At 33.7% G+C, this 12,500-nt stretch overlaps 1 protein-coding gene across 1 annotated transcript in view; it reads right to left on the bottom strand.

Annotated features, from left to right (window-relative positions):
- LOC137658581 (uncharacterized) overlaps window positions 1–12,500 on the bottom strand; it is a 40,032-nt gene that overhangs the window by 7,027 nt on the left and 20,505 nt on the right. Inside the window, exons 4-10 of the mRNA XM_068393485.1 lie at window positions 7,677–7,797; window positions 5,098–5,335; window positions 3,256–3,350; window positions 2,269–2,379; window positions 1,536–1,584; window positions 661–807; window positions 77–288 (exon numbers count right to left, since the gene is read on the bottom strand). Coding sequence (XP_068249586.1) covers window positions 77–288; window positions 661–807; window positions 1,536–1,584; window positions 2,269–2,379; window positions 3,256–3,350; window positions 5,098–5,335; window positions 7,677–7,797 — 973 coding nt within the window. The remainder of the gene's footprint in view (window positions 1–76; window positions 289–660; window positions 808–1,535; window positions 1,585–2,268; window positions 2,380–3,255; window positions 3,351–5,097; window positions 5,336–7,676; window positions 7,798–12,500) is intronic.

Below are 12,500 nucleotides of genomic sequence, written 5' to 3'. Positions count from 1 at the left end.
TCTTATTCGTAATACATTATCGATCCACAACCCAAAAACGGCAATACAGTATTAGCCGAAGCATATATTTCCTCACCCTTCCTGGAGTATCAGAGGCCACCGTTGCTGGATTGACATCTGGAGCCAAAGTGGGTATCGGCGTAGCAGTGATATTGGCCGGGAGGTAGCGGAGGCTGGCGAACTGCTGGAGACCCTGGCAATCATATCCTCCTTCCACCCGGATCCAGAAATTGGCTCCGTCTTCGCCGGATTCCTGCTCCGCGGAGAACATAGCGTCATATCTCTCTCCTGCGAGGAAATTAAAGGTGGATTAGGGTATCTTCTTTTTACGAAATATAAATATCATCAGTAGGTAGGAAAAATGTGAATAATTAAATCAAATTAGCTTATTAATTAACAAGTCTTTGTCAGATTCCTGCTCCGAGGAGAACATAAGTCGCATCTCCCTCCTGCGAAGGTATTAAAGTCGGATTAGATTATACTTTTTTTCTCTAAGAAATTTTGACTAACTAAAATCAACTGATTAATTAACTAATTATTAATTAGATAAATAAACTAATAATTGAAAAATCAAATGTACACTCGGTAATCACTTCTAAGTCTATCAAGAACATCTACTGACGAAGTATATTCTCACGTATCTTAAGACGCCATACGCACCTGGATAAAGCAGGACGGAGGAGGCGTTGACGGGACTGATGGACGAACCGTCAGCTGACAGAAGGACGAAGCTGTGACTGTCGATAGATACAGTTACGGGACAGTTTGTTGAGGCCGCGTTGATCATTCTGAAACGGTATCTCTTGTCTGTCGTGAAGAAAAATAAAAGATGTAATGTAGATAAGATCTCTCTCTCTCTCTCTCTCTCTCTCTCTCTCTCTCTCTCTCTCTCTCTCTCTCTCTCTCTCTCTCTCTCTCTCTCTCTCTCTCTGTATTTAAACACATCTTTTCAATTAGATCTTATAGCTTTTCACGATATGTTATATATTTATCAGAAAATGGAATTACTCAGTAACCTATACTTTATGTATGTATGTATGTTTGTATGTATGTATGTATGCATGCATGTATGTCTAGTTACATGTAAACATATATATATATATATATATATATATATATATATATATATATATATATATATATATATATGTGTGTGTGTGTGTGTGTGTGTGTTTTAGTATACAGTATATGTATGTATGTATGTATATATATATATATATATATATATATATATATATATATATACAGTATATGTATATGTAATCATATATAAACAACACACATACACTCACAGTCACACACACACACACACACACACATATATATATATATATATATATATATATATATATATATATATATATATATATATATATATATACATATAAATTTATATATGTATATGTATATATGTATATATACATATATATGTGTTTGTCCAATTGGATATCTGTCTCTTCTGTCGAGATGCATCTCAATTTCCTACCTGAACATCAATTCAATAAGCCTTATCTTTATAATGCTATTCAACTTACCCTTTTCAACCAAAAAGTCGAAGTATGGAACCTTGGGTCCTTCATCATGCTGCAAAAAAAAGAAAAAAAAATATACATACAGTATATAAATCAAGTTTATGAATAATACGTTATATCATGCATTAAAATGAAATATCATAAGTCAGATGCTTGAGGTATTAATTGCAAATGTTCTTTTCATCGTTTTAATTATGTTGTTAGAAATGAAACTATGAGAAAGATTACTCGAGTGCCACATGTGGAAGAGATAATAAGGGGTAGATGGAGATGGTTTGGGTATGCTCTTCGTACTCCTCAAGAGAGATTAGTTCACTAAACTTTCAACTGGACTCCACAAGGCATTAAGAAGAGTTGGAAGACCCAGGCCTACATGGCTGAGGTCTATGAAGCATGAAGTAAATGATGAATGGAGAACTATTGGTATAAAAGCTCAAGAAATAGACGACTGGCGAAATCTAAACGAGGCCCTTTGCGTCAATAGGCGTAGGAAGAGATGACGATGATGAAGATATCAATAAACACGGAGAAATGAGTTAAATAAAAAAACAAATGTATATTAACGCTAAATAGTTAAATAAAAGCAAAAATACGTTACCGTTAAAGTATGAACAAAATCATAACTATATAAAGAGTTATTATTAATCCGACGTTCTCATATTGATGAGTAATTTTTAAAGAATGAAATTAGAAATTAAAAAAGATTACAAATAACAGCAAAACCGTAATAATTCACCTTGTGGGGCCCTTGTCCGTTTATAAGGATCGACTCTGGCTTCGCCTTCTCACCGCTGTTCTGATGCGAGACGAACTTACTTTGAGTGGAGCTGTGGAACCAATCATTCACCTGAAACGGAACTTGAATCTTACTTAAAAATATACTTAGAATATATTTAAGTTATATATAAAATATGCTCAAAATATCACACGTTCTTTTAAAAAATCGGAGACAGAAATGGAGAGGAAATAAGGAAACTAAAAGAGAAGTAATTAACTATCAAAGCAAAATATTTTAAAAACAGTAGCAACATTAAAACAAATCTTTAATATATAAACTATTAAAACTTTAAAAATTTAAGAGGAAGAGAAATATGATAGAACAGTGGGCCTGAGTGTACCCTCAAGCAAGAGAACTCTACCCCAAGACAGTGAAAGACCTGGTTATTATTAATATTATTATTACTTGCTTAGCTACAACCCTAGTTGGAAAAGCAGGATGCTATAAGCCCAGGGGCTCCAACAGGGAAAATAGTCCAGTGAGGAAAGGAAACAAGGAAAACGAAAATGTTTTAAGAACCGTAACAGCATAAAAATAAATATTTCCTATATAAACTACTGTATAAAAACTTTAACAAAACAAGAGGATGAAAAATAAGACAGAACAGTGTGCCCGAGTGTACCCTCAAACAAGAGAACTATTCCAAGACAATGGAAGACCATGGTACAGAGGCTATGGCACTAAGCAAGACTAGAGAACAATGGTTTGATTTTGCAGTGTCCTCCTAGAATAGCTGCTTACCATAGCTAAAGAGTCTCTTCTACCCTTACCAAGAAGAAAAAAGCCACCGAACAATTACAGTGCAGTAGTTAACCTCTGGAGAGAAGACGAATTGTTTGGTAATCTGAAGTGTTGTCAGGTGTATGAGGACAGAGGAGAATGTGGAATGAATATGCCAGACTATTCGGTGTATGTGTAGGCAAAGGGAAAATAGAGTTCTCTTACCATAAACATGTGTTCTGCAATACCCTGCATTGGGTCCTTATCCAGGGTTTGGTGGACCACCAGAGGGCCGAAGACACCATCCCCTCTTTCCAGACCTGGAATGGGAATCAGATACAAGCGGCACTAATTATTCGACTTATTGTTTTAATCAAGATTAAGTAAATAATGTTAGGAGACGGAACAAATGTATTAGTAGAGTCTAAAAGGTTATTCTAATTGTTAAATGAGATGCGTATGACTAATTAAGCTATAATACTTTTGCCAATTGTAATTTATTTTTCTTATTTATACATCATTACAAAAGGACATGAAAACTGCACTACCAAAAGACATTTCTTTAACATTCATTCTTTATTTTACATTTTTGTAGTGTTTATAGTTTATATGTATATATATATATATATATATATATATATATATATATGTGTGTGTGTGTATACATACATATATATATATATATATATATATATATATATATATATATATATGCATAAATATATATAGATGTATATATATATGAAAGATTTATTTTAATCTTATAACTGCTCTTAAAATATTTTATCTTAATCGTTCATAACTTCTCTTGCAGTTTATTTGTTTCCTTGTTTCCTTTCCTCATTTGGCTATTTTTTTCCTGTGGAAGCCCTTGGGTTTATACCATCCTACTTTTGCAACTAGGGTTGTAACTTAGCTAGTAATAATAATGATAATTCTTGTAGTTTATTCATTTCCTTGTTTCTTTTTCTCATTGGGCTATTTTTGCCCGTCGGAGCCCTTGGGCTTATACCATCCTGCTGTTCCAACTGGGGTTGTAGCCTAGCTGGTAATAATAACCGCAATTCTTCTATTTTATTTATTTCCTCGTTTCTTTTCCTTACTGGGCTATTTTTGCCCGTCAGCGCCCTTGGGCTCATAGCAGACTGCTTTTCTAAATAGGGTTGTGGCTTAGTTAGTGATAATAATAATAATGATAATAATGATTCTTGTAGTTTATCTATTTCCTTTTCTCCTTTCCTCACTGGGCTACTATTTCCTAATTGTTGGATCTTTTGTCCTTATAGCAACCTGCGTTTCCAAATAGGGTTGTAGCCTAGCTATTAATAATCATAATTATTCTTGTAGTTTATTTATTTCCTTGTTTCCTTCCCTCTCTGGGCTATTTTTCTGTGTTGGAGCCTTTTTGCTTATAGCATCCTGCTTTTGCAACTTGGGTTGTAGCTTAGCTAATAATAATAAAAATAATTCTTGTAGTTTATTTACTTCCTTGTTTCCTTTCCTCACTGGGCTATTTTTCGCTGTCGGAGGCCTGGGGCTTATAGAATCCTGCTTTTCCAACTGGGGTTTAGCTTAATAATGATAATAATAATAATAATAATAATAATAATAATAATAATAATGATAATAATAATAATAATAACTAGAGAGCACCCAGCAGAGTGTAGACATCCGCCGCAGCAGTTTATTTCTCGATCTTTTGCTTGACCTTGTCCTTGACTTTTAACCTTAACATGTATTATTGGCATGGATTTTCATACACTTAAATATGAACCAAGTTTGAAGTCTCTGTGACAACGATTTTCAAACATATGGCTGATTACGTGAATTGGACAGTTTGTATGACCCTTGAACTTTGACCTTGACCTTCCAAAATTTATCAATTTCCAGCATATTACATAATAGTTAATCCCTACAAGTTTCATAACTCGACGATTAAAATTGTGGCCAGGAAACTCTTCACAAACAAACAAGCATACACACACAAACTAACACACAAACAGGGGCAAAAACATAACCTCCTTCCAACTTCGTTGACAGAGGTATTAATAATAATAGTCCACTCACCCGTCTGAGCATGCCAGAAATGCGTCCCTGGGTCCGTGGCATCGAAGGAATATCTGAATCCTGACCCTGGAGCTATGGGGCACTGCGTGACTCCCGGGGCACCATCCATAAACGGAGTGCTACGGGCTTTTGGCACATGGGGAGTTGGACCAAGCGTCAGTCCATGCCAGTGAAGAGTAATCGCAGTCGAAGGTAAGTTATTGAATACGTCAATTATCACCTTGTCTCCGGCACATACCTGGCGATGTCACAAGCAGTGATTAATCATGATTATAGTTGCCGCAAAGATTCTGGGCGAAATAAGCTCTACCCCCTGATGACGTCATAACCAATCACATTGTCTCCCACGTTAGTAGCGGTCACAATACATACCCTTATAAATTTCGAACATACTAACTCATAATTACTTTAGGGGGATGTGTTGTGACCGCTGTTAACGCGGGAGTAAAGGTAGTATCGAATCTCTAGAATTCGATTTTTTTTAAACAATTAAAAACTGTTTTATTTCGAAATCAAAATCATGGTTTCGAAATGTTGAAAATAGAAAAAGGTAATAAAACAGCTACCGCTACAATAGAATCATAGATTAATTCTATAGACCAGATTCAAGGGGAGACGGTAGGAGAGATCTTTTATGTGACCCAAAAAATAGGCGTTTTCTATCGGAAACCCTCTGAGAATTCACTGACCTGGTCACCTTAAGTATACTGTATATGACTGGAAATTGATGTCACACTTTTTTTACAAAATTCATTATCTAGTTAACGTTCTTCGAAACTTTCGAACACTTTTGGGATATTCAGGTCGACTTGGTTTTAGATTTCGTTTCCAAACACTACGCGGGAGACAACATGATTGGCTATGACGTCATCAGGGGGTGGAGCTTATTTCGCCTGGAATTTCTCTGGTGATTATAAAGTATAGTTTGCTTGATAGGTGCTGGCAGTTATAAATTTATCTTTCTTGAGAAAGTTATTGAACACGTCAACTATCACCTTATCTCCGGAAAATACCTGGTGATATCGGAAGCAGGAGTTAATTATGAATAGCTTGATAGACAGCTGTTTGTGGTTTTATCTTTCATGAGAAGCGTAAGGATTTATATGATAGACATTGATTGTTGGGGTATTTGGAAGATTTAAGATTTGTCGTAAAGGTGTGCAACAGACTGGTGATAAGCTGTATTTTACATTTAATAGATAATATTTCATATTAGATATTTCATAACATGTAATATTGCAATTTATATATTATATTTTGCATTTGCACTTTATATTTTTAAGTTTAAATTCTATATTGAAATTAAAATTTCCTATTCTATATCATATCTTTTATATTATATATTCCCAAACAAGTAGAATGCACCTGTATTATAGTCTTCCAGAATTTCTAAAAATTTAATGGCCACTCATGAGTGGCATAACCAACCGAATGGACAATAAACTAACCACCTCACCACCCAGGGAGAACCAGAAAATGGCTGCTAATGACTCAACTGGAAACTATCTCACTTGAGCGGGGCTTGAACTCCTGAGCCACAGAATTCAAGTCAGGGACGTTACCAATAGGTTACCACAATAAAACTCACTTGAATTGCATTTAATTGGGCTCCCGAAGGCACCAGAAGAGTTAGAAGACCCAGGTATACATGGCTGAGGACTATGACGCGTGAAATAGGACATGGTGAATGGAGCACACTGATTTAAAAGCTCAAGATAGAGACGACTGGCAAAATCTAACCGAGGCCCTTTGCGTCAATAGGCGTGGGAGATGATGATGATGATGAAGATGAATGGCTTTTATAAGTCAGGAATACTAATCAGTAGGAAACACTTTCGTTTCCAATGCAGGTCACCTGCAACATACCTATAAACTAAAAGTAGATTTTAATTATTTTGGTAGCCTGTTGGAAACGTCCTTGCCTTACGATCCGCTAGACTGGGATTCGAGACCCGCTTAAGCTCGATAGTATCTTGTAGTGTGTGAAACTTCGCTATCCTTGTGAGCTAAGGATGGGAGGGTGGAGAAGCCTACAGGCTTAACCGCTGAGTCATCAGCATCTATTACCTGGCCCTTCCTGGTCCCAGCTTGGGTGGAGAGGAGGTTTGGTCGCTGATGTTATGTATATATGGTCAGTCTCTAGGGTATTGCCACTGCCCTCTTGGTTCTGCCATTCATGAGCGACCTTTAAAACTTGTGAGCTACGGATGCGAGGTTGGAGAAGAATATAGATCTAACTACTGAATCATCAGCATCCATTACCTGGCTCTACCTGGTCCCAGCTTGGATGGAGAGAGGATTGGGCGCTGATCATATGTATATATGGTCAGTCTCTAGGGTATTGTCACTGTGGAAATTCTTTTACCTGTTTTGATACCAATTAAGGTGATGTTCTTGTTACCCAAAATCCCACTTTCTTGAAATCATCATCATCATCTCCTCCTACGTCTATTGACGCAAAGGGCCTTTCTTGTAAAAGAGATTAATTTGATCTTACAACGGTCGGAATTCGGTCGTAGTTTTAAATATTCTTTGTCCTCGGCTCTGCCATTCATGATTGACTTTCAAATAGAACTCACCTGAATTGATGGTCCAGGGATTCCTTTGTCGACTGCAACAACCATCCTTCGTTTTCCATCAGCAGGAATACACTCTGGTCTCTCGCAGTCAGTGCTGTTGCTCGGACAATTGTAACACGCTCTGAAGAAAACGTCAAATTATTATTATTACTATTATTATTATCATTATTATTATTACTATTATTATTATCATTATTATTATTATCATTATTATTATTACTAGCTAAGCTACAACCCTTGTAGGAAAAACAGGATGCTATATTCCAAAGGGCTCCAATAAGGTAGAAATAGCCCAGTAAGGAAAGGAAACAATGGAATGAATAAACAACAAGAATTATTATTATTATTATTATTATTATTATTATTATTATTAGCTAAGGTACAACCCTTGTAGGAAAAGCAGGATGCTATATTCCAAAAGGCTCCGATAAGGTAGAAATAGCCCAGTGAGGAAAGGAAACAATGGAATGAATAAACAACAAGAATTATTATTATTATTATTATTATTATTATTATTATTATTATTATTATTATTATTATCTAAGCTACAACACTCGTAGGAAAAGCAGGATGCTAAGGTAAAATAGCCCAGTGAGGAAAGGAAACAATGGAATGAATAAACAACAAGAAATATTATTATTATTATTATTATTATTATTATTATTATTATTATTATTATTATTATTATTATTAGCTAAGCTACAACACTTGTAGGAAAAGCAGGATGCTATATTCCAAAGGGCTCCAATAAGGTAAAATAGCCCAGTGAGGAAAGGAAACAATGGGTTGAATAAACAACAAGAATTATTATTATTATTATTATTATTATTATTATTATTATTATTACTAGCTAAGCTACAACACTTGTAGGAAAAGCAGGATGCTATATTCCAAAGGTTTCCAATAAGGAAAAATAGCCCAGTGAGAAAATGAAACAATGGAATGAATAAACTACAAGAAATATTATTATTATTATTGTTATTATTATCATTATTATTATTATTATTACTATTATTATTATTATTATTATTATTATTACTACTACTACTAGCTAATCAACAACCCTAGTTGGAAAAGCAGGATGCTATATTCCAAAGGTTTCCAAGAAGGAAAAATAGCCCAGTCAGGAAATGAAACAATGGAATGAATAAACTACAAGAATTATTATTATTATTATTATTATTATTATTATTATTATTATTACTAGCTAAGCTACAACCCTAGTTGTAAAAGTAGGATGCTATATTCCAAAGGGCTCTAATAAGGAAAAATAGCCCAGTGAGGAAAGGAAACAAGGAAATTAATAAACTACAAGAATTATTATTATTATTATTATTACCTGATATACAACCTTACTTGTAAAAGCAGGGTGCTATATTCCAAAGGGCTCCAATAAGGAAAAATAGCCCAGTGAGGAAAGGAAACAAGGAAATGAATAAACTACAAGAATTATTATTATTATTATTATTATTATTATTATTATTATTATCAGCTAAGCCACAACCCTACTTGGCAAAGCAGTGTGCTATATTCCAAAGCAGCTCCAACAGGGAATATTAGCCCAGTGGGGAAAGGAATCAAGGAAACAGTTAAACTACAAAAGTAATGAACAATTAGGATAAGATATTTTAAAAACAGTAACAACATTAAAATAGATCTTTCATTTAAATTACAAAAAATAGAAAAAAATAAAAATAAAATAAAAAAAAGCGGAAGAGAAATAAGAGAATAGTGTGCCCGAGTGTACCCTCAAGAAAGAGAACTCTACCTCAAAGATAGTGGAAAACCATGTTACAGAGGCTATGGCACTACCCAAGGCTAGACAACAATGGTTTGATTTTGGAGTATCCTTCTCCTAGAAGAGCTGCTTACCATAGCTGAAGAGTCTCTTCTACCCTTACCAAGAGGAAAGTAGCCACTGAACCATTACAGCCCAGTAGTTAATTCCTTGAGGGAGGAAGAATTTTCGATGAAAGATGTAATTTTAAGAAATTTACTGTCAATGTCTTTATGCAAGTCATGAGTTGATAGTTATACTAATTGTCCGATCATGTAATAAAAATAAGCCTAAAAATAAAGGCCCAAAAAATAAAGCATATAATTGATTTCATCTCACTGAGAAGCAGATAGATACCAAAGCAAATAGCTCTACTTTACAATCTGTAAATATTTCTTGTTACGAAGCTCACAAACAATAGACAGAAAGATAGATACACAGATACCCAGACACACAGAGGAAACAGGCAAAGGATGATCCTATCAAAACAATTTAAGAACAATGAACAGATGAACCAAGGCAATGAATTGGCGGGTCATCGAGAAAAAGGATGACTTCCTAACGAACAATTTAGGAATTAAATTCCTAGAGAACAATTTGGGTATTAGATTCCTTACTAGCAATTTGATATCATAAACCCTAACGAACAATTTGGGAACCAAGTTCCTAGCGAACAATTTGGGAATTAAATTCCTAAAGAACAGTTTAGGAATTAAATTCCTAAAAAACAATTTGGGTATTAGATTCCTTACCAGCAATTTGATATCATAAATCCTAACGAACAATTTGGGAACCAAGTTCCTAGCGAACAATTTGGGAATTAAATTCCTAAAGAACAGTTTAGGAATTAAATTCCTAAAAAACAATTTAAGAATTAGATTCCTTACTAGCAATTTGATATCATAAATCCTAACCAACAATTTGGGAATTAGAATCCTTACGAATAATTTTATATCACAAATACTAACAAACAATTTATGAACCAAATTTCTAATAAAATAATTTAAAATTAAATTCCTAACAAAAACTAATTTCGGAATTAGATTCCTAATGAACAATTTAGGAACTATGTTCATGGCAAACAATTTAGGAACTAAATTCCTAAAAATACAAATTGGGAATTAAATTTATAACAAATATATTTGGAACCAAATTCCTAGCACACATTTTGGGAATCAAATTTATTACGAGCAATTTGAGATCATAATTTCTGGGAAGCAATTCGAGAACTAAATTCTTATAGAACAACTTTGGAATAAAATTCTTAAAGAAAAAATTTGCAACAAAATTCTGAATGAAAGGAGAAATGTCAGCTATCGATAATCCATGTTAATGAAAAAAAAATTCTAATTGTCAAAATAATATAAAATGAAGAAAACGTGAAAAAACCATATGCATAATATTTCACCTAAATAACGTTATAAAAAATGTGCTATAACAAGATATCAAAAAAGTATGAATCAAAACTAGAAATGAAAGCACAAATATTAAATATACAGTGCAGTATTTTTCTGTCCCTAAATGATCGAATAAGTATAAAATAGAAAACAGAAATGAAAGCACTAATATTAAATATACAGAGCAGTACTTTTCTGACCCTAAATGATTGAATGAATATAAAATCAAAACTAGAAATGAAAGCACTAATATTAGATATACAGTGCAGTACTTTTCTGACCCTAAATTATTGAATAGGTATAAAATAGAAAACAGTAATGAAAGCACTAATATTAAATATACAGTGCAGTACTTTTCTGACCCTAAGTGATTGAATAAGTATAAAATCAAAACTAGAAATGAAAGCGCTAATATTAAATATACTGTACAGTACTTTTCTGGCCCTGAATAACTGAATAAGTATGAATCAAAACTAGAAATGAAAGCACTAATATTGTATATACAGTGCAGTACTTTTCTGACCCTGAATTATTGAATAAGTAGGAATCAAAACTAGAAATGAAAGCACTAATATTGTATATACAGTGCAGTACTTTTCTGACCCTGAATTATTGAATAAGTAGGAATCAAAACTAGAAATGAAATCACGTATATTAAACATATAGTGCAGTATTTTTCTGACCCTGAATTATTGAATAAGTATGAATCAAAACAACAAAATGAAATCACGTATATCAAATATACAGTGCAGTACTTTTCTGATGTAGAATGATTGAATAAATATAAATCAAAACTAGAAATGAAAGCACTTATATAAAATATTCGGTGCAGTTCTTTTCTGACCATGAATGATTGAATAAGTATAAAATCAAAGCTAGAAATGAAAGCACTATTATTGAATATACAGTGCACTATTTTTCTGACCGTGAATGATTGAATAAGTATGAATTAAAACTAGAAATGAAAGCACTTATACTAATTATACTTTTTTTGCATATTTATTTCACACATATGAACCCTGGGCACATAACCACTTGCAACCACGCTGTGCGTTTGACAATTGGTTTGTAATTGACCTTAACTGGCCAATCCATCATCGTAAATGTCTCTCTCTCTCTCTCTCTCTCTCTCTCTCTCTCTCTCTCTCTCTCCTCTCTCTCTCTCTCTCTCTCTCTCTCCCTTGAAAATCAGTACTGTGGCCATTGTATGTATCATGGAGAGAACACCCTCAGTCTAATACCTTAGTTTTTATGCTGATTTTAATGGATAATTAGTTATTATTTGTAATTAATTGTTAACTATATATTAATTAATTATCAATGGTAAAAAGCAAATTCATTAAAAACTTTATCCATACATCTCTCCTTTTCTTTATTATTCTTATTCACCAGAATTCATCTCTTAACTTTTCTCTTCTTTTACGTTATTCAATAAATCAATTCACACACCCAACCTGCTATTCTTTCAGTGGTAGCCTATTTGAAATGTCCCTGACTCGCATAGCGTGGGTCGGAAGTTGGACCCCGCTCATTCCAGGTATATGTTATTATTATCCATAACTATATCGCCCTTGAAATAGAGATAGGAAGTTAATGAGAGCTTATTGTCATACCTGCCATTGCCTGGCACTCCCTGGTCCTTACATGACT

This window comes from Palaemon carinicauda, chromosome 19, assembly GCF_036898095.1.
Source record: "Palaemon carinicauda isolate YSFRI2023 chromosome 19, ASM3689809v2, whole genome shotgun sequence".
Taxonomy (NCBI): Eukaryota; Metazoa; Arthropoda; class Malacostraca; order Decapoda; family Palaemonidae; genus Palaemon; species Palaemon carinicauda.
This window is presented reverse-complemented; position numbering and strand designations above follow the sequence as displayed.